At 36.3% G+C, this 22,352-nt stretch overlaps 2 protein-coding genes and 1 long non-coding RNA gene across 4 annotated transcripts in view; 1 reads left to right on the forward strand and 2 right to left on the reverse strand.

Annotated features, from left to right (window-relative positions):
- LOC109846844 (DEAD-box ATP-dependent RNA helicase 29-like) overlaps positions 1-22,352 on the forward strand; it is a 52,725-nt gene that overhangs the window by 27,403 nt on the left and 2,970 nt on the right. Inside the window, exons 4-11 of the mRNA XM_020416084.1 lie at positions 3,707-3,844; positions 10,664-10,762; positions 12,416-12,461; positions 14,055-14,131; positions 14,345-14,397; positions 16,994-17,075; positions 17,156-17,212; positions 18,581-18,719. Of these exons, the coding sequence (XP_020271673.1) occupies positions 3,707-3,844; positions 10,664-10,762; positions 12,416-12,461; positions 14,055-14,131; positions 14,345-14,397; positions 16,994-17,075; positions 17,156-17,212; positions 18,581-18,719 (691 nt within the window). The remainder of the gene's footprint in view (positions 1-3,706; positions 3,845-10,663; positions 10,763-12,415; positions 12,462-14,054; positions 14,132-14,344; positions 14,398-16,993; positions 17,076-17,155; positions 17,213-18,580; positions 18,720-22,352) is intronic.
- On the reverse strand, positions 19,962-20,705 carry LOC109850672. 2 transcript variants are annotated; one of them, XM_020420729.1, is made up of 2 exons: positions 20,572-20,705; positions 19,962-20,445 (listed from the first exon to the last, which is right to left on the reverse strand). In XM_020420729.1, exons 1-2 carry the CDS (start codon positions 20,692-20,694, stop codon positions 20,062-20,064), a joined length of 507 nt encoding a protein of 168 aa, XP_020276318.1. In that variant the 5' UTR covers positions 20,695-20,705; the 3' UTR covers positions 19,962-20,061. The 2 variants fall into 2 exon arrangements, with proteins under 2 accessions (XP_020276318.1, XP_020276317.1); XM_020420728.1 differs by having other exon boundaries at positions 19,967-20,502.
- LOC109850673 lies at positions 21,008-21,268 on the reverse strand. Its single transcript, XR_002249494.1, has 3 exons — positions 21,251-21,268; positions 21,095-21,182; positions 21,008-21,018 (listed from the first exon to the last, which is right to left on the reverse strand). It is a non-coding gene; the product is annotated as an uncharacterized LOC109850673 (long non-coding RNA).

The raw sequence follows: 22,352 nt of genomic DNA on the forward strand, positions 1-22,352 counted from the left end.
GACACTTACTGGGTGGTGTGATTCTGATTGGGCAAGTTGTCCTATTACCAGACGTTCTCTGTCAGGATGGGTTGTCTTTCTGGGGAGTTCACCTATCTCCTGGAAGACAAAGAAGCAGGTTACTGTCTCTCGCTCTTCAGCTGAGGCAGAATATCGATCTATGGCTGCAGTATTATGTGAATTGAAGTGGCTCAAAGGCTTGTTACTCAGTCTAGGAATTCGACACCCTGGTCCTATGCCAGTACACTGTGACAGTCAGTCTGCTATTCATTTAGCTCAGAATCCTGTTTTTCATGAGCGTACTAAACATATTGAAGTTGATTGTCACTTCCTTCGGGATGCTATTCGAGATGGGTTGATTACTACTGTTCATGTTCCTACAGTTGAACAGCTAGCAGATATTTTTACCAAGGCTCTTGGGAAGCAGCAGTTTCAGTTTCTACTCAGCAAGTTGGGCATTTGTGACCTTCATGCTCCAACTTGAGGGAAGGTGTTAGGAAAGAATATATGTTAGGAAATAATATATATATATAGTATATATTTTATATGGATGTTTGGAAAGAATATATGTTAGGAAATAATATATATAGTATATTGTTTTCCCTGATTATTAGCCTGTGATTACAGGTTTGTACGCTATATATTGAACACTCTGTGAATAATAAGAAAATGACCTTTCATCCCAATTTTATCATATTGGCTTGAATTTGTCCAAATGACCGGGGCTTATTTTGTTTTTTGAAAGAGGAGGGAGGTCGCTGTCAAGTCACCCTCACTTCTCTTCTCAAAGATCTTTCAACAATTGCGATTGATACCGAAGAAATTTTGTGAAAGGGAGGTCGTTGTCATTGATGTCACTTCGGGTAAAGAGAGGTAATATCAAGGTAGCCCCCCCGTTGGATTTATGTGAGATCTCATTCTCTCTTAAACTCTCTGTGCGTTTCAGAACCGGAGTGTGAGAGCTACACAAAAACCAGAGTCCTCTCAAAATTTTGTATGTGGGTTGTATTGAGAGATTGAATATAGTGAAACTCCTCTCTTGCCGTGGACGTAGATCAATTTGATCGAACCACGTAAACATTGTGTGTTTGTGATTGTCTCTCTATTTTTCTGGTTTTGTGTTTGATTATCCCAACAATTTTTGTCTCATTTAATTAGGAAATTATCCTGGGATTTCTCAATCTTCCCCAACAGCATTCCCTTCAAACTTTTTCTTCGTGGCATCCCAAATGTCTTTGGCAGTATCCTTCTTGAGAATGGTGTCAAGATCAGTGCGGTCGATGGCCTGGAAGAGGTAGTTCTTCACTTTGAGATCCTTAGCCTCAACTCATCAATTTTCTTCCGTTGTGCATCTGTCTGCACCGATCCACTTGCTGGCTCAACATAGCCAGTCTCCACCAGCCCCCAAAATTCCTTCGATTGCAGAAAGTTTTCCATAAGCATGCTCGAATGATCATAATGACCATCGAAGCGAGGAATGGATGACTGCATGAAATTTCCTTCACTGGACATCTCTCTCACACTTGTTTGAAATCACTCAAAGCTGCGGCTTTTGTTTTCAGGCCCTAGTGGGGGGCTCTGATACCAGAATGTTGGGAAACTTTGATCACAAATGAAAACAGAGCTCAACAATATTCTGGATGAATGATCTACATTCTTATTAAACAAACTTGGCTTTATATGCCTTACAGTAATAACAGAGAAGCTAAAAGAAAGCTCACATTTAGCATTACATTCGCTAACATGGTTAGTGTAAATTGAACCACTAACAGCCCCAACTAGCCCTAAAGACTAGGGATTTATTAACAGAAACAAAGAGGACTTAGTAAACTCCTAAAAACAAGAAACAACCCTTCAAAGTTACATCAGATTCGTGATCTCAATGTTTATTTCTTTTGCTTTAATCACCTATTTTCTTTTTGTTACTATTTACTTCAAGTGGCATGTATACCATGCTTTTTATAATGGAAAATGTTTGCTTGTTATACTTTTGATTTTACTGTAACTTTATGTGTCTATGCATTGACAAAATGCAGATGATGCGATGTCTATATTTGTTCAAGCCTACTACTTTAATTTGCTGTTTTTGGGGACATGAAAAAGGAATAAAAGAGGAAACTCTATCCAAAGTTTTATGAAACAAAGATTACTTAGAAGGCGAATGTAATATGGTTGAGGGAGATACTTGTGGAGATTTCATGGTTGTGGAAGAAACCATGGGATGGGCATGGTGTACCAATTTGAAATCACAAGTGAATCTCTATGAATTTCTGGACGGACAAGATCATAATGTTAAAGAGAATAATTTCATACCAGGAGTTTCATCTAAATGTATTGAAAATGTCAGGGGCCTATGTATGATATGCATAAGAAGCTTTGGAAATTTAGGAAAGTGTTAAATAAAGCAAACAATAAATTAAATTTCCAAAAAAATTATATTTGTAAAAATCGTATTGGATCGAAAACTTAGTGACCTCTCCAAGAGTTTCTATGAGTTCTGTGCAGAATTTGAAGAAATGTGACCAATTTCTAATCTCTTTCCCATGTTTCTTATACATTTGCGGAAATATTTTTGCGGTTCTCCCACTTATCTGAGACATATCCTCTTGACTTCACCTGCAAATCTCAAAAACATGTCTTTCTTTTTTAGTGGAAGACATATTCCAGTCTAAAGAGAGTTCCCCTGCAGAATGGTTTTGGAATAATGCTTCTGATGATTTACTCCAACATCTTGTCCATTAATTTTCTCAGAATCTGTGAATGGATTACTGCAACACACGATTGAAATACTGGACATCAATTCCACTAGGAGCAATTGTCTAATTCAGTTTATCCTTGATTGCTTCAATACTCTTTCTTTGGCCATTTCTTCTATTTCATGATTTGTTGAAGAGTCTTAGTGATGTTTCGTGAAGGAGGTCAGTCAATAAATGTGGGTGTTCATTGTACTATGTGTTTTGACTCCTTGACTCTGCAAATAATGGGACTCAAAAATACCATAACACGTGTTTGTTCTACTTATTCATTTTGTCATGAATGGATCTTTTATTATTTGAGGAAGCACGGTTTTACTCAAACCAATAAAAGAAATCCTTATTTTGATATCTAGGGCTGGTAAACTGGTAAGAGTAGGGTAACTTATCTTCATTCTTTCTCTAACACGCATGCTTTACCTTACCCTATTGGCTCGGTTAGAAATAGAACTAACCCTTCCTGTCTGGCATTGAATCAGATTTACTTGATACTATAAATGGGTAAATTAGTAAAATATTGCCTAATATTAATTTATAATAAAAGGCATTGTGAGCAAAGCACAAGTTATAAAATGAAAGAGAGATAAATTAACAATTAAAACTACTTTATGCGTAACTATGTCACAATCTATACACTTTCCTTGACCAGCTGTAATTGGCATTATCATACTTACATTTTCTCCTTGTACCCTTCAGCTAAATTGGTAGGAATGAACGGTTTACTTTGCCTATCGGTCTTGGTTACTTAAAACAAGTTTAAATTCTCAACCAATACATTCATATAAACATAAATTTCTTATTATTTGTAAGAACAAATCGGTTGGGAATCTTGAGATATTGAAAAGGTTCTCTAACCAATTTACACCCTTACATCATTGTGTTATTGCACCTTTCAGTGATGAATGATTTTTATGCCCTTATAGCTTGCTTTTAACTTTTCCTATTCATCATAGGGTTCTAATCAGCGGCTTGATGTGATGAGGAAGAAAAGACTTGTTCATGACGAGGTGATCGATCTGATCATTCAGAAGAGATCTATTGATCAATCGAAGGTAGATATTCTTACTCAGTTGAAGATGGTCAATTCTCAAGTTAGTGCTTTGATATTTCCATGAGGGGGAAACATCTAAGTGTATCAAAATTTCAGTATTACACATATACCTGTTAGGAGTTATTTGAACAGTTTTGAAATCACTATATTCATTCATGTCATCATTCTTATATTCCTCATTGAGCCATTATCATGCCATCCATATATTTTTCCCGTCAAAATGGTGTCAGCAGTGCACAACTCTAGATCATACAAACAACGACAGCAACAACAACAAAGCTTCTATCCCAAACAGGAGCAGATGTTTAGTAGAAACTTAGAATTTGTGCAGATACAACAAAAGTTGATAGCATATATAAAGTATGACACCTCCTTTTGCCTGTCTTACTATTCAGAAGCAGAGCACTTGTCTACCATTATATCATTTTCAGACTCTAAATCTCACCAAAGAACTACACATAGGCAATTGATAATCCGTAGTGAATAGGAAAGGGAACAAGCTGTACTAGCCTATTAGTGAATAGGAAACTGAAACTTGGTCATAATCCGTAGTGCACTGAGAAAGAACCAATGTTTTTGGTATATTACTCCTATAAAAAAAATTATTTTTTGACTTCCAATAACACTTCTCCATACTATCCTTGAACCAAAGATCACTAGTCTGTCCAATTACTTACCAGACGCCCTTCTAAGGTTTCAAGACAATAGAGGGAAGTTACTGGCCTTATGACTTAACCTTTGACAATGATATCAGACATATCGGATCTTAACCATTTCAGCCTTATAGGTCTATGCTTCCCAACAGTCTTACAAACTCTTGCAGTTTTAACCGCTCGGATGTTCTCCTGTTTTAGTTCCTGGCTAAATGACATAGGACCACTGATGACTAGGCAGCAATGATGTTTAGGCAGCACTGATGCTTAAGACATGAAGCTCTATTGTTCTGTTAAATAAGACTACCGTTGTGTGTACTTTTCAGAAATTGTGTGTTGGTTTGTAGTATCAGGTCATATCAATATCTCGTGCCTAAGTTACATTGGTTGACGGTAATCTGAACCATCTCTGTAGGATTTTATAATTTGTCTAAACCTTCTGATTTTGTAATTAGAGACATTTGGACTATCAAATAAAAATATCAAAGATTAAACATAAATATAATAAAAAGTCAAAAATAAAAAATAACAAAACTCTGCTAAAGGTAGCAAGTTATACTCAAAAGTAGCAATGTACAGGTAATAGTAACAAAGATAAAAAATTTATGCAACTTCACCATGAAGGCATCAAATAAAAATAACAAAGACTATAAATAAATAAAATAAAAATTAGAATAACAAAATTATGCTAAAGGTATCAAGTTAGACACCAAGATAAAATTCATAGGCAAAGGAAGCAATGATTAAAAATAAATGCGACACTTAATAAATAAAGGTAACTTAACTTCGACGCGAAGGTATCAAATAAAAATAACAAAGATTAAAAATAAATTCAACAAAATTAAAATGACAAAATTTTGCTAAGGGTAGCGAATTAGACCAAAAGGTAAAAATTTATAGGTAAAGGTAACAAAGATTTAAAATAAATGCAACATTTAATAAATAAATAAAGATAACAAACTTTGACAAAGATATGTAATAAAAATAACAAAAGATCAAAAATAAATATAACAAAAATGAAAAATAACAGAATTATGCTAACAAGTTAAGACACAAAGGTAACAATTCATAACTAAAGGTAACAAATATAAACAATAAATGAGACTCGAACATCTAAAGGCAACAAACTTCAACATAAAGGTAACAATAATAAATTAACGTAACACAATTAACCGAAATTTTTATAGCTAAAGGTGACAATTGATGAAGATAAGTGTCGCTTCGGGAAACATGGGTATTGAAAATCTACAACGGTAAAAAGAATAAAGAAAATAAAATTATTATAAAGGTAGTATGTTATATTAAATAGAAAGGTAATGATTCATAACCAAGGTAACAATGTTTAAAACAAATATAACAATTAATAGCTATGCATAACAAACTTCAACACAAAGGTAACATTGCATAACTAAAGATGACAAAATTCAAAAAAAGGATGACAAACTTTTCCTCATCTTATATCTATGTCCCACTCTCTCCCAAATCTAATTTAACTTTCCAATATCAACATGAAACAATCTAAATTATATAAAAAAAGTTATCAGATAATTGTATTCACTCAATTCAAAGGGGAAAACAACAATGCAGAAAAATAACAGATCACTCTGTAGAGCTAAGCTCACTCAGATCAAATCAAAGCAGCTCAAGATCTAGGAAATTGCAGAAACACTCAAAATTACAACAAACTACCCGCACTTGAATCTGAAAAGAACAGGTTTTGAGATTTGGTACCTGTTGACGAGAAAGAGCTAGATCTGAAGGAAGCGATGGAGGCTACAAGCTCGATTCCAGAAGCGGGAGGATCTTCGCGACCTCGCGAGCCTCCTTTGCCTCGATCTCCTCCATTTGTGGATTGATTTGAAATGGACGAAGCATAAAAATAAATTAGAGTAACAGCAAAACCAAAAAACTCACTATAACGATTCTCACAAATTTTGAGCACCTTCGGTTGATTCCTCCCTTTATCGAATAGATACAGCTACACTTTCCAAAATCGAGCGAAATGAAGCGAGAACAACTAGAATCATCAAATTGATGATAGACCTAAGGACAGCGTCTTTGTCATCATCGTCGATGGTGATGTGAGTTCCTCGATCTTGATGATCGGAGCGATCCGATCTCCGGTGTCATCGTCCAGGTTGGACGCCACATCGTGGAACTCATCGTCACCTCTTGATCGGCATCGGAGCTCTCCATGGCAATAATTTGAGAGAGGTTGATGAGAAACAGAACAAAAAGGGGAGGGGGAAAAAATAACCGCTGTGTCTCGGGGGTTAACATTGGAGCTTATATAGAGAGAGACTAAAGGCGGAGAGAGAAGTGGGGGCCCATTGGATGGGCTGAGCTGGCCAACTGTTAAGCCCCAAATGGAACAATTAAAGAAATAGGAGTGGGCTAATTCAAAACTTATAAAGGTCGTTGTGGGAGGCTAATAGGCTGAGATGGCAAGTTATTAGCCCTAAATAATTTAGGGGTTGTTTGGTTCATTTCCATAAAATAATGAAAATGGATTTCAGAGCATCTCCAACCATGCCCTCCAAATTCCACCCTCCAAATTAGAATATTTTAGGAATATTCTAATTTAGAGAGTGGAATTTGAAGAGTTGCTCTAATCCACACTCTCCAAATGTTTTCTTTTTTATTTTTATTTTTGTCAAAAAACTCATATAAATTAATAATGTTGGATATAGTTTACATTAATAATTTTATTTTTAATAATTTATTTTGAAAAAAATTATAACATTATAAAGGAGTCGATGAGAGCTTTAAAATGAACTCAATATTAAAAATGCATTACAACATATTAAAAAATAAAATCTGAAATAACAGTGACAAAGCATACATCGATAGAACAAGAAAGCAAATATGAATCTCTAATACAACATACCATGGGTCCCAAACATAAACCTCAAACATAAAATATGATAACATACAATTAAAATTCTCACAGGTCATTATTGTTATAACTACCGGTTCCATCCCGATCTCTCGATGAAGCGCGCTAATTGAACATTTATGGCAGAGGCATGACAACGAATGAATGTAATTAAATATTATAATTTATGCTTGTATTTTCTTATGGGGCAAGTTAAATAGATCCTCGTATTTAAAATTTCATGACTGATACTTATTTATTTAATTTAAAAAATAATAATTTTATAATAATACTAAGAATGATGGCAAAGTAGTAACTTTTAAGAAATTAAATAGTTAAAAGTGGCAAAGTTATAATTAATGAAACATGAATAGTATTTTGGAGAGACCGTCTAAATTTTCACTTCACCCTCCAAATTTAGAGGGTGAAATTTGGAGATCTCCAAATATAGAGTGATTGGAGAGGTTCCACTCTCCAAATTTGGAGATTTTGCCATTTTAGAGGCTGGTTGGAGATGGCCTCAAGGCAAATATCTATTTTCAAAAAAAAATTGGATCTCAAAGGCAGTGTTTTCAAAGGCGCGCGCCTCATTGCGCCTCATGCGCCTTACGATGCGGGGCGGTGGCGAAGCGCTTGAGAGATTGAATATAGTGAAACTCCTCTCTTGCCGTGGACGTAGATCAATTTGATCGAACCACGTAAACATTGTGTGTTTGTGATTGTCTCTCTATTTTTCTGGTTTTGTGTTTGATTATCCCAACAATTTTTGTCTCATTTAATTAGGAAATTATCCTGGGATTTCTCAATCTTCCCCAACAGCATTCCCTTCAAACTTTTTCTTCGTGGCATCCCAAATGTCTTTGGCAGTATCCTTCTTGAGAATGGTGTCAAGATCAGTGCGGTCGATGGCCTGGAAGAGGTAGTTCTTCACTTTGAGATCCTTAGCCTCAACTCATCAATTTTCTTCCGTTGTGCATCTGTCTGCACCGATCCACTTGCTGGCTCAACATAGCCAGTCTCCACCAGCCCCCAAAATTCCTTCGATTGCAGAAAGTTTTCCATAAGCATGCTCGAATGATCATAATGACCATCGAAGCGAGGAATGGATGACTGCATGAAATTTCCTTCACTGGACATCTCTCTCACACTTGTTTGAAATCACTCAAAGCTGCGGCTTTTGTTTTCAGGCCCTAGTGGGGGGCTCTGATACCAGAATGTTGGGAAACTTTGATCACAAATGAAAACAGAGCTCAACAATATTCTGGATGAATGATCTACATTCTTATTAAACAAACTTGGCTTTATATGCCTTACAGTAATAACAGAGAAGCTAAAAGAAAGCTCACATTTAGCATTACATTCGCTAACATGGTTAGTGTAAATTGAACCACTAACAGCCCCAACTAGCCCTAAAGACTAGGGATTTATTAACAGAAACAAAGAGGACTTAGTAAACTCCTAAAAACAAGAAACAACCCTTCAAAGTTACATCAGATTCGTGATCTCAATGTTTATTTCTTTTGCTTTAATCACCTATTTTCTTTTTGTTACTATTTACTTCAAGTGGCATGTATACCATGCTTTTTATAATGGAAAATGTTTGCTTGTTATACTTTTGATTTTACTGTAACTTTATGTGTCTATGCATTGACAAAATGCAGATGATGCGATGTCTATATTTGTTCAAGCCTACTACTTTAATTTGCTGTTTTTGGGGACATGAAAAAGGAATAAAAGAGGAAACTCTATCCAAAGTTTTATGAAACAAAGATTACTTAGAAGGCGAATGTAATATGGTTGAGGGAGATACTTGTGGAGATTTCATGGTTGTGGAAGAAACCATGGGATGGGCATGGTGTACCAATTTGAAATCACAAGTGAATCTCTATGAATTTCTGGACGGACAAGATCATAATGTTAAAGAGAATAATTTCATACCAGGAGTTTCATCTAAATGTATTGAAAATGTCAGGGGCCTATGTATGATATGCATAAGAAGCTTTGGAAATTTAGGAAAGTGTTAAATAAAGCAAACAATAAATTAAATTTCCAAAAAAATTATATTTGTAAAAATCGTATTGGATCGAAAACTTAGTGACCTCTCCAAGAGTTTCTATGAGTTCTGTGCAGAATTTGAAGAAATGTGACCAATTTCTAATCTCTTTCCCATGTTTCTTATACATTTGCGGAAATATTTTTGCGGTTCTCCCACTTATCTGAGACATATCCTCTTGACTTCACCTGCAAATCTCAAAAACATGTCTTTCTTTTTTAGTGGAAGACATATTCCAGTCTAAAGAGAGTTCCCCTGCAGAATGGTTTTGGAATAATGCTTCTGATGATTTACTCCAACATCTTGTCCATTAATTTTCTCAGAATCTGTGAATGGATTACTGCAACACACGATTGAAATACTGGACATCAATTCCACTAGGAGCAATTGTCTAATTCAGTTTATCCTTGATTGCTTCAATACTCTTTCTTTGGCCATTTCTTCTATTTCATGATTTGTTGAAGAGTCTTAGTGATGTTTCGTGAAGGAGGTCAGTCAATAAATGTGGGTGTTCATTGTACTATGTGTTTTGACTCCTTGACTCTGCAAATAATGGGACTCAAAAATACCATAACACGTGTTTGTTCTACTTATTCATTTTGTCATGAATGGATCTTTTATTATTTGAGGAAGCACGGTTTTACTCAAACCAATAAAAGAAATCCTTATTTTGATATCTAGGGCTGGTAAACTGGTAAGAGTAGGGTAACTTATCTTCATTCTTTCTCTAACACGCATGCTTTACCTTACCCTATTGGCTCGGTTAGAAATAGAACTAACCCTTCCTGTCTGGCATTGAATCAGATTTACTTGATACTATAAATGGGTAAATTAGTAAAATATTGCCTAATATTAATTTATAATAAAAGGCATTGTGAGCAAAGCACAAGTTATAAAATGAAAGAGAGATAAATTAACAATTAAAACTACTTTATGCGTAACTATGTCACAATCTATACACTTTCCTTGACCAGCTGTAATTGGCATTATCATACTTACATTTTCTCCTTGTACCCTTCAGCTAAATTGGTAGGAATGAACGGTTTACTTTGCCTATCGGTCTTGGTTACTTAAAACAAGTTTAAATTCTCAACCAATACATTCATATAAACATAAATTTCTTATTATTTGTAAGAACAAATCGGTTGGGAATCTTGAGATATTGAAAAGGTTCTCTAACCAATTTACACCCTTACATCATTGTGTTATTGCACCTTTCAGTGATGAATGATTTTTATGCCCTTATAGCTTGCTTTTAACTTTTCCTATTCATCATAGGGTTCTAATCAGCGGCTTGATGTGATGAGGAAGAAAAGACTTGTTCATGACGAGGTGATCGATCTGATCATTCAGAAGAGATCTATTGATCAATCGAAGGTAGATATTCTTACTCAGTTGAAGATGGTCAATTCTCAAGTTAGTGCTTTGATATTTCCATGAGGGGGAAACATCTAAGTGTATCAAAATTTCAGTATTACACATATACCTGTTAGGAGTTATTTGAACAGTTTTGAAATCACTATATTCATTCATGTCATCATTCTTATATTCCTCATTGAGCCATTATCATGCCATCCATATATTTTTCCCGTCAAAATGGTGTCAGCAGTGCACAACTCTAGATCATACAAACAACGACAGCAACAACAACAAAGCTTCTATCCCAAACAGGAGCAGATGTTTAGTAGAAACTTAGAATTTGTGCAGATACAACAAAAGTTGATAGCATATATAAAGTATGACACCTCCTTTTGCCTGTCTTACTATTCAGAAGCAGAGCACTTGTCTACCATTATATCATTTTCAGACTCTAAATCTCACCAAAGAACTACACATAGGCAATTGATAATCCGTAGTGAATAGGAAAGGGAACAAGCTGTACTAGCCTATTAGTGAATAGGAAACTGAAACTTGGTCATAATCCGTAGTGCACTGAGAAAGAACCAATGTTTTTGGTATATTACTCCTATAAAAAAAATTATTTTTTGACTTCCAATAACACTTCTCCATACTATCCTTGAACCAAAGATCACTAGTCTGTCCAATTACTTACCAGACGCCCTTCTAAGGTTTCAAGACAATAGAGGGAAGTTACTGGCCTTATGACTTAACCTTTGACAATGATATCAGACATATCGGATCTTAACCATTTCAGCCTTATAGGTCTATGCTTCCCAACAGTCTTACAAACTCTTGCAGTTTTAACCGCTCGGATGTTCTCCTGTTTTAGTTCCTGGCTAAATGACATAGGACCACTGATGACTAGGCAGCAATGATGTTTAGGCAGCACTGATGCTTAAGACATGAAGCTCTATTGTTCTGTTAAATAAGACTACCGTTGTGTGTACTTTTCAGAAATTGTGTGTTGGTTTGTAGTATCAGGTCATATCAATATCTCGTGCCTAAGTTACATTGGTTGACGGTAATCTGAACCATCTCTGTAGGATTTTATAATTTGTCTAAACCTTCTGATTTTGTAATTAGAGACATTTGGACTATTACATTACTTTTATGTTTGTTTCTTGTTGAGGAAACTCTCAAAAGGTTTGATCTTCAGAGCACTTAGGATGGTGCCTTTTATTGGTCACATTGAGATCTGTATTTAGTATGTCATGGCAATGTATTGTATGGCGTTGGAAAAGAATTTTTAGGTTATGGATTGGTCCAACAACTGAGATTACAATTATATAACTGATTGGTGTTTGCTGTCATTTATTAGTGATTACCAGGTGTGTTGTACTCATACTGGATTTGGCAACCAGTTTGAATGCTCCATCCAAGTTACAGCTTTGTTGTTTACCTTTTTCCTCATGATTTTTGATTTTTTGAACTGCCTACATATGGAGTTTTTGCTTTTGTCATATTGCACTGTTATACGTGAATCATGATTTTCTTACATATGGAATTTCTACTTCTGTTCTATCACACTTTATTTGTGAATCTAATTGGGCGATTTTCTTACAAGTTAATTTTATAGTTTATAACTTGGTTTAGTGGACAATTGATCACTAACTACTTTTTGTGTTGTAGAGAGGAAATAAAGGAAGCACTGCATCGAAGGTTTGGGAGGAAAAAGGTTTTTTTCCCCTCCCTTCAAGCTCATTCATGTCTGAGGACAAAGTGTTTTTTTTGCTGCTCTGCCACCTTGTGGCCATGCGCAGCTAATATATGATATATCAACAACTGATCATGTGAAAAACAAGTTACACATGGAAGTCAATGTATCGAGAGAGAAAATAAATGCCTCGTTTAATAACTTTAACCGAAAAAGTTTTCTCTCTTGGGTTGTGGGCTGACAATTTTATTTAAGCTACTTGTCGAATGTATGCAGCATAAATCTTGCGTCAGAAGGCTGAAGGTAGTAGGAAGATGATTTGGATTTTGTACTATGGCTCCCAATGGATGCATTGTGGAGAACGACAAACTTATTACTTGAATGTATTTTTGTGATAAAAGGAAGATCAAAATGCATCTGCCATCTGGAATTACGTAGGGAACAAAGATATGATGGTTATTTTCATATATTAGGAAATCCCTTAAAAGAGCTCAATATAAAACAGGATTATGGAGTCACAAAGATTTTTCTCAGACATGTAATAGGGGTGTTCAATAGTCCGAATGTTCAGAAAGTATTTTGACACAACATTTTCTTTGAACCTAATACAGGAAAGGATTATATAGTATATGCGAGAGTTCTGTATATAAAATGAGGCTGTATGTGAGTGAATATGCATTGGCTTGATAGTGATTAATAACTTTACAAAATTGATTGAGGCATTTACTCTGCATAATTAGATTTGACGTCTTCCCTGTTAAAGCAGCAATGTACGTGCGAAAGCTATCGTCATGCTTTAACTCTTTGGTTGGAGCATCTTAAAGTATATTTCCAAGTCTTAATGCCTGAGTACATGATATCTCATGAGTACATATGTCATGAACCTGGCATTTGAAGTGTCATGGAAACACAACCGCAGACAACAAAATGTTCGACTTCTTTGTTGGGGAGCTGGTAGTTGTTACATTATTATTATGGCCATCACATATTGAGTTTATGGGTCAATGTTCGTCAAGTGTCCTCACTGATCTAACTGATAGAATATTTGATATATCATAGCTCATGAAGATTGAATTGTCTAGAAACACTATCTAACCTAGGACAAATTATTGGCTGGATATTTTTTCTTGTTAGTATAATTCGTTTAGTAAATACTTACACCATTAGGCAGGGAAAAAGATGCTTGAAGAGGGAGTTCCAAGGTTTCTATGCTGCATAAAATTGCTCATTACAGTCTATTCTAATATTCTTTCAATCTGATTCATGTGTTAATTGGCAAAAGTTGAATACTTTAAGATTCTTTTCGGTTTGTTTTAGCCTCTAAAAAGTACAAAATAACAAGTTTCCATTGTTAAAGGTAAGTTCATTATCTTGTTTTTTCCTAACCAATCAAGTAGTTTTTTTGTTGAAAACTTTGCTTTGCTTCTGTTTTTTTATTTATTTCTGTAATATATTTCACACTTAATTATATGGATGACACACTATCTTTGACTTCGATTGTTTATATATAACTACTGTTTATGGATGACACACTATCTTTGACTTTGATTGTTTATATATATAGCTACTGTTTAGCATTGTCTTTGACTAATATATATATTAAATCTACTCCAGAAATCTGTGGCCTAAAGAGAAAATCACAGAGTTACAAGGATGAGGAGTACTATATAAGTTCCATCCCTAAAAGTCAAGTATGTCATCTATATTTAACTGATTTAAGTTCTCGCAAATACTGTTCGCTTAACTATTGTGATCTTGTAATATAGTAACAATAACATTTACACGGAACAGTGTTATATTGATTTTGTTACTGAGATTTTGATCTGCCTTTCCTTTTAGTGGTTGTTTGTGAACTATGGTTTTGCAATAAATACTAACTAAACTTTCACTCTGATGTTCTTTAGCATTACGAGGCAGGCTTATCAGTAAAGGGCAATGATGGTTTTCAATCAAGCAGGTAATTCTACTTGGAATCCATTTCTTATTTATGATTTGCTTATTACTTTCACTGGGGTAGTATGAGACATATTTTACTTGTTTGCTTTATAGTTGCAACCTATGTTATCAGGTACTTCTATCATGAAGCCGTATCTCTACCTGGTACATACCTGACATGTAACCATACCCAAATTTCATGGACACTCCTTGGATACATGCATGCATTTATTCAGACATGTACCAATTATAAGATATATGTTTTAATTTAAAATACTTGCTAAACACTTCTTGGATGTATATCCTACACTTTATGTCTATTTCTTAAACTCATTAGACTTGGGTCTGGTTCATTTCAACCCATACCCAACTTGAAAACTACTACTTTAAAGGGTTGTTTGGGTGTCTAATTAAAAAATGAGTAGTCTCCAATTTATAATTATCGACATAATAAAAGAAACTTAAAAATGTGATAAGAATTTTAATTATAATAACACATGAATCAGTGTTTTCAAAGGCGCGCGCCTCATTGCGCCTCATGCGCCTTACGATGCGGGGCGGTGGCGAAGCGCCCCACATCTAATGCAGCAGCGCCTTTTGTGCCTCGCGTACATCCTTACTTTGTGCAGGGTGCATGTAGTACATATCTCCATATAGTTTTGTTTGTTAACATTTCAATCGAGTCTTTATACTTGATATTCCATATCCCAAAAAGCAAAATAAATCCATTAGGCCTTTTTAATAGCCTTCGATTGAGGACCATTACTAATCCTTTGCTTGGATATTAGTCTTGATTTAACATTTGATTTGAAAATTGATGAATTTTGCTACTATGTTGAGTTTTAGCATTAGAATTAAGGCATTATATTGTGATTTTGTAGTAAGTTATTATTTATCATGATATTTTTCATGTAAATTCTTAAAACATGTTCTTTCGGGTTTGATTACATATATTGAAAAATTATGTGCGGTGTGCGCATCACATCACTCGGGCGCGCGCATCACATTGCGCCTTGCGCATATGTGCGTAATATTGCTTTGCGCCCCGCATTGCGCCTCGCGCATTGACAACACTGACATGAATTAAAAAAACAATAAGGATCTCAGGTAAAATATGTTGCCATGTCCCCGTACCCTACATTTTACAATTTTTCTGTGTCCCGTCCCTATATTGCATCTGTACCTACCCGTTTCCATGCAACTTAGGTTGCAACTTGGAAGCAGATTTAGTATGTATCAGCAAAAGGATCGGCCTACAACTGGTAGAAATAGGGATGACTTCATTTTAGAAGTTAGATGTTTAATTTCTTCAAATATGAACATATGTTTGCTGTTTCTTAAATCAATCTATATTATAAAAAGAGAATATAGCAATGCGAAATTTATGTATTGAATAACTCTGGGTGAATCAGACTCTTGAAAAGTCTGAAACTGTGGGATGAAACTGTGGAATGGCTTACACGGTACCAATTCTTGTAGCTTCCTGTAACTAACGTCTGTCTACTTCCAAGAAAATGGAATAAAGTGAAATGGCAAAGTTAATTGCTTTCTTGCCATCATCTTTGTTGGAAAACTATAAAATAAGCTTGCATATAGAATTAGTTTTTTGGAAAAAGGACCATTCACACTCTTCTTGCAAGGAGGCAATCTCGTCTATAAAAGTGGAGAAAGGGTCTTACATTTTACACAAATCGTTGGCTATAGTTAGACTAAGGTTAAAAAAAATGAAAAAGTTGTTTGTAAACTGATTTGGTTATGTTTTTTAAGCCCTATGTACCTTGTCTATAGTAGTGATATACTTGTATACTGGCTAAAGCCTTATAGCTAGAGAGTCCTAGTTGCGCCTTGCGCATATGTGCGTAATATTGCTTTGCGCCCCGCATTGCGCCTCGCGCATTGACAACACTGCTCAAAGGAATCCATAACTTGTGTGTGGTGTGGAATGATTAAGTGAAAAATAGAAAAACATATCCAAACTCATGTTTGTTTCATTACCAAATAATTTAAGAAGTTATGAGAGTAAATTATATTTTTACCGACGCTAAGTTAAAATGTCGCTAATAATATACACTTTTAGCGACGCTAGTTATAAACGTCGGGAAAATTATATTTTTTGCCGACGCTAACTAAAAACATTGGGAAAAAGACAAAAAAATTCAAACCAACGTAATGCAGTTCCTTTTCTACATTTTATATTCCTCAGAGGTTTTTGCTGTGATCTGTCCTTGGTTGACCACCATTCATAGTCCGTGGTCAAGCTCCAAAGAGAAGTTCAGCAGATTGCTTGCTAATTTTATTTCAACTTACGATATCTATTCTTTATTATTCTTACTTGCTAAGGAGCTCGTAAACCGTTCGACAAGCCATTTTCCTTCCATGTATTTCTTGGTCACCTTATCAATGTCTATTCACTACCTTTTATTGAGGGCATGTAAGATACCCTTTTTCTGATTACTAATAATTCTGTCATAATAACGAATGGAAATTATAACCTTGTGTTCATCCGCATGCAAAAGGTTGGTTAAAACTGTTCAATGATGGGAGGCACATTGATTCTCCTGTTAGAGGATAATTGTTACATCTTAAATTCATATAATCTTTGTTCTCTTATTTTGCAGTTTAGATGCTGCAGTTCTTGACCTAGTTGCTGACGACATTTCTGGTTTGCAAAAGCAAAAATCATCATATCATTGGGATAAGGTATGGTATTTAAATTGAAGAGGCGCACTTTTTGGTTTGCAGGAGCAAAACTCATGAAGATTGAAATTTTCTTTTAACAGAGAAGTAAGAAGTATATTAAATTGAATAATGGAGAGCATGTTACTGCTACAGGAAAGGTATTATTTCAAACATCCTTGTTCATGTTCAGCATAAGGATCAATCTTTACTTCACAGGATTTACGGTTACATGGAAAGTCATGCTATTTTTCCTAATAAGGGCATCTAAACTTGGAAGGGTTATGGAATGGTTTGTTGCTTGAATGGAAATGCAGTGGCAAAATAGAGAGAAAGTGAGTCTAAAAACATAAAATAAATTGAACTAGTTTAAAAAATCACTTTGTGGTGGTATGTAAATTTGACCCTATTTGTAAATCGGGCTTTCTCACCTAGAAGGTCAATAAAGAAGTCCTCTTTTATTCAATAGCTAAGAACATGCGCCATGGTGTATCATGTGTAATTTGTTATATGTAATGATCTAGAAAGCACTAATACTTCAAAGTGAGTCCATTTTGTTTATGTTATGTCATATCTGCTTCATGGTGTATTCTTGGTACGGTGCTATTTCTAATGATCTGGGAAGCACAAGCACTTCAAAGTGAGTCCATATTTTTGATGGTATGTATCAGACGTTGACACTCTCTTAAACTATGTCAGCATTGCAGAGCTGTGTCGGAATTGGCAAAAGCAAAACTAAAGCTTTTTTATATTTTCCCAATTCGTGATTGGCAACTCTGAACCCACATATTTCATATTTTCACATAAAATGGAGATCTCTTGACGTAAGTGCATACTAGTTAGTATGACACAACTATATGGATTTTGATGTTTATATATGAAGACTTGCATATGTAGTCTTACCACCATCTCCTTGTATCCTACTATTAAAATTTAATTTCTCCTGAATATATATGTAGCTTTAGTATGAACCTTATTATTCAAAATATGAGAAAAGGATAGTATGATGCTAATCTTAGTGATGGGAAAAGAAACCACTCTTGTCCCAAAAACTTGAGTCCTAACTTTGAGGCAGATGTTTTTACGGAGTTAATCTAACAATGTTCCCTGTCTCATGCGAAGATGATAAAAATAACTTTGCCGACAAATATTACTCGTTTGTCTATGTGAATATAAACATTTGAAATAAAATTGGAACCTAGGACCTAACCTTCCAGAGCGCTGATCACATTTCAGTCAGACAGATTTAGGAAATTTTATAATGAGGACAGATATGTATTGGAAGTTGGGAGATCTTCTATCAAAATATTGAGCTACAGGTTTTGAAACAACAGTTCAAATCTACCAATTTATTATTATTTCAATCGACACCTTTGGTCATTGATGTGCTAAGTGATGTTGGAGTAAATAGAACCAGATCTTTATTGATCTAGAAAGTTGAATGTATCTAAGGGAACTCTGTCTTCGATTATCCTTTTTAAACATACTTTTTGTTTCTTCTTGTCCATTTTTATGCTTATGATGGTTAGATCAAGACGGAGAGCGGTCGAAAAGTAAAGGCAAGTAAAACAGGCATATACAAGAAGTGGAAGGAAAGGTCACATAAACAGATTTCTCTTAATGGAAAAGCTACAGAGGACATTTCTGAAGGGGGAACTGTTCATACAGGTGATCTTATTAGTTACTATACTTTCAGTCAGGTTTCATATTGTTGTAACATAAATATCCACCAGTATGTCAGAAAAAGCTCATGCTGTTTATTTTCCATTGAACGTCAAGGTTTCATATTTGTTTATTTAGCATGCTATTAAGTTAAGTGCATGGAGATAGAAGCCAATAGAGGAGAAAACTGTGTTGTCTTTGCAATAACACAACTAATATATTCAAAGGAAACCGTCCAGGAATTTATGAAAACTGAAACATTTTGTTAGACACGCTAATAGTATATGTACACAGAAGATTCAGTAACGGTTAAGTTGCTAAATTCATCATGACGGTTTTATTTAGTGCCTATGAGAGAGTTTAAGCTTTAATGTGTTTATATTACTACTGTAATTTTGGCCCTTCATGTGATGCTATAATCTTACTTTTTCATCATCACATCAAACTTCTTACCATAGACAATGTTCTTGCTGAATACCATAAATTTTTCGCTTACTTTCCACAAGAAGAGATTTAGATGATTATCATCCCCTTTCCCAATTGCTTCACTGTTTGTGGCCATAGTTTAATCAGGCACTGCAACCTTCAGGGTAGCAAATAGTGCAGGCCTCTGCTCTTTTTTGTGTGTTTTTGAAATGCTCAATTTCTGTTTTACTTCCAAAAAAAGGCCCGGTTAATTAAATGTTGGGACAAATTTTCGAAACCAACCCATTTGACGTTTTTATTGCAAAAAACAACCCCTTTCACATTTAATTAGAGAAACCGACCTGGTTTCAGCACTGTCGCTGAAACCAGGTCGGTTTCGATAAAAAACTTTACGAAACTTCACGGGAGTTCAACTCCCGTGAAGTTTAGTACGTTTTTAAACTTCACGGGAGTTGAACTCCCGTGAAGTTTAATTCCCCCAATAACCTCGGAAATTAGCCTGCAACTTCACGGGAGTTCAACTCCCGTGAAGATGCAGTCCATATTTTCCAGCGGAAGAATTTACCATGCATCTTCACGGGAGTTGAACTCCCGTGAAGTTGCAGGCTAATTTCCGAGGTTATTGGGGGAATTAAACTTCACGGGAGTTCAACTCCCGTGAAGTTTACATGCATCTTCACGGGAGTTGACCTCCCGTGAAGTTGCAGGTTTTGCAAAAAACATGCACAGCATGCATACGTCTACCTATTTAACTCATATATACACCTATTTACCTGTTGACAATAATTACTGCAATATATATATTATTTAAACACGCACGAATCAAACAATACGCAAAAAGATCATATATCGAGCTATAATTGATCCATAAAAGTATAGTATTTAAAAATTCATACAATTTACAAATTTTAACAAAATAAGTTCAAATACAACCCAATATAGCTCCTCTCCTTCCTCTCCCTCTCTTCCCCCTCCCCCTCGCTCTTCCCCGCCCCCCGCGCTGATGAGCCTCGACTATCTGAGTATCCGGCTGTGTGTGAGGCTGCGAAGTGCCGGCTCCATCAGCATGTGAAGTGCCGGCTTCATCAGCATGTGAAGTTCCGGCTCCATCAGCATGCGAAGTGCCGGCTCCATCAGCATGCGAAGTGCCGCCGTCATCGTCACGTGGCCGTCGGCGCCGAGTGTACGCTTGCCCAAATGATCGAGACCTGTCCTCACGGCCTGCGAACTCGTCGACGTGAGTCTTATGAAACACCTGTGCTATGGTCTTCTTGATCCTGCCGAGGAGCCCTAACGCCACCTGATCCTGAATCTCAGGCACGGTCGCATCAATATCAGCCTCAATGCTATCAAAAGCACGGACCTGTGAGGTAAATAATTTAATAAGTACCAACTCAAGAAAAAAATATTATAATTTAGCTTAGAAACTTACGTAATCTCTCTCGTTCATCCCACTAGGGATGTAACTGTCTGTCGGTGGCCGTGGCATGTGTCCAGCTAAGGGCTGTGGGTCACGTGTGATCCATCTACGTGTGATACCCCAATACCAACCCATATACGCGGTATAGTCAACAGCCGTGGGCCTCGTATCCTGGATGAAATCCCACCTGTGAGCCCACCTATCTATGTAGGCCGCACGGACTACGGCCCAGTCGGTATGGTGCGAAGTAGGTCGCCGCCGACGAGAGATCTGCTCAACAGGATCTGGTACATGCTGAGAGAGCGTAAACTGTCGTAGCACACGGTCAGGGACATGCATCTCCACGATCTCCCAACAAATCAATGGAACTCTCGCTCTCCACAAGTCGGGACTATCTCGGCAGATGGGTGCAAGAGAATGCATATCCAGCTCCGGCGGTGTATAGGGTCTCCACTTGAACTGAAATAAAATAAAAAATTTATCAGTATCAACAACAAAACTATAATATTCATAACGACTTGAGATTTATATTTACCTGTTCGTGTTGGAGACCATCAAGCTCATTTCGGTAAAACTCACGATGGCGCGTCGCTGATCGGTACTTAGCGTACCGCACGTTATACCTATATGCAGAATAGAGAATATATAAGTAAAAATTCAGCACGAATAAAATTTGTGTGTACAATTATACCTGTACGCCAAAGGAAACCGCCCTTGTAGGTCACGGTGCACGAGTAAAGTAGGGCGTCCAATATGAATGCGCTCCCATGACCAAATCTGTATCAATGTGCAGCATCCCTTGAATTCTTTATTCTGCATCAGGGATACTCTACTCAACTCTCGATACAAATATGCCAACACCGCACTGCCCCACGATAGTGCGCCGCATACACCAAAATCCTCCAGCAGTGGCAGCCATCGTGCATGTACGAGAGTCTTGCTCGCATCCGGAAAAAGCACGCACCCTATCATGTGCAATATGTAAGCCCGAGCATGGAACTGAAGCGTCTCATTACTGGCATCCTCTGGTATGTCGCCCTGAAATGTCTGACGAAGCCACGATAGCTTCATCGCACCACTCCTCAAGTCGGGAACCTGTCCAAGAAGCCGGGCACATACCTCGGGCCAACTATGATCATCGGTGCCCGTAACTGGCGGCCCATCGATCCGGAGCCCAAGAATGACGGCCACGTCCTGTAAAGTGATGGTGCACTCCCCTATATGCATGTGAAAGGTGTTGGTCTCTGGCCTCCACCTCTCAATCAAAGCAGTGATAAGCGGCCAATCAAGCCTGATATATCGAACCGTCGAACACTCACGAAAACCAGCCTGAGAGATCAGCGCTAGAACTCTCTCATCCTTAATGACCCAACCTGAATGGCTCTGGGAATGCTCGATCATGGTGATATCAGGTACGGGCTGCACGTCAAAAAGAATTGATTAAGTATAATGCGAAAAATTAAAATTAGTGTCAATGCTAACTAGCATATACAAAAGATGTTTTACCTGTCCTGAGCCAATATAATCTGAAACGTGGCTCGCCTGGAGGGTCAAAACATCGGGGCGTCTCAGTCCCGGATCCATAATGAATATAACTGAGAATTAGATTAGAAGACAATGCTCAATGTGTTAGATCTTTTTTGTTAAAATACTCATCTAGTTATATATAAACAACAAACGAATGCGCAACGTGAAGAAAGCAATAACTTGAAACCAAACATTAAATTTATATAACATAGTACGAAACGATACAAATTACAATCACAAATGAGATACGGAAACAAACAACTCAC

Source organism: Asparagus officinalis, chromosome 7 (assembly GCF_001876935.1).
Source record: "Asparagus officinalis chromosome 7, Aspof.V1, whole genome shotgun sequence".
NCBI classification, from domain to species: Eukaryota; Viridiplantae; Streptophyta; class Magnoliopsida; order Asparagales; family Asparagaceae; genus Asparagus; species Asparagus officinalis.

Excerpts from the sequence above, each read along its gene's own strand:
- LOC109850672 (XM_020420728.1), bottom strand. The coding sequence starts at position 20,694 with ATGGGTTGGTATTGGGGTATCACACGTAGATGGATCACACGTGACCCA. Across the intron at positions 20,503-20,571 it reads GGATGAACGAGAGAGATTAC|GTCCGTGCTTTTGATAGCAT; the intron begins GTAAGTTTCTAA and ends TTTACCTCACAG.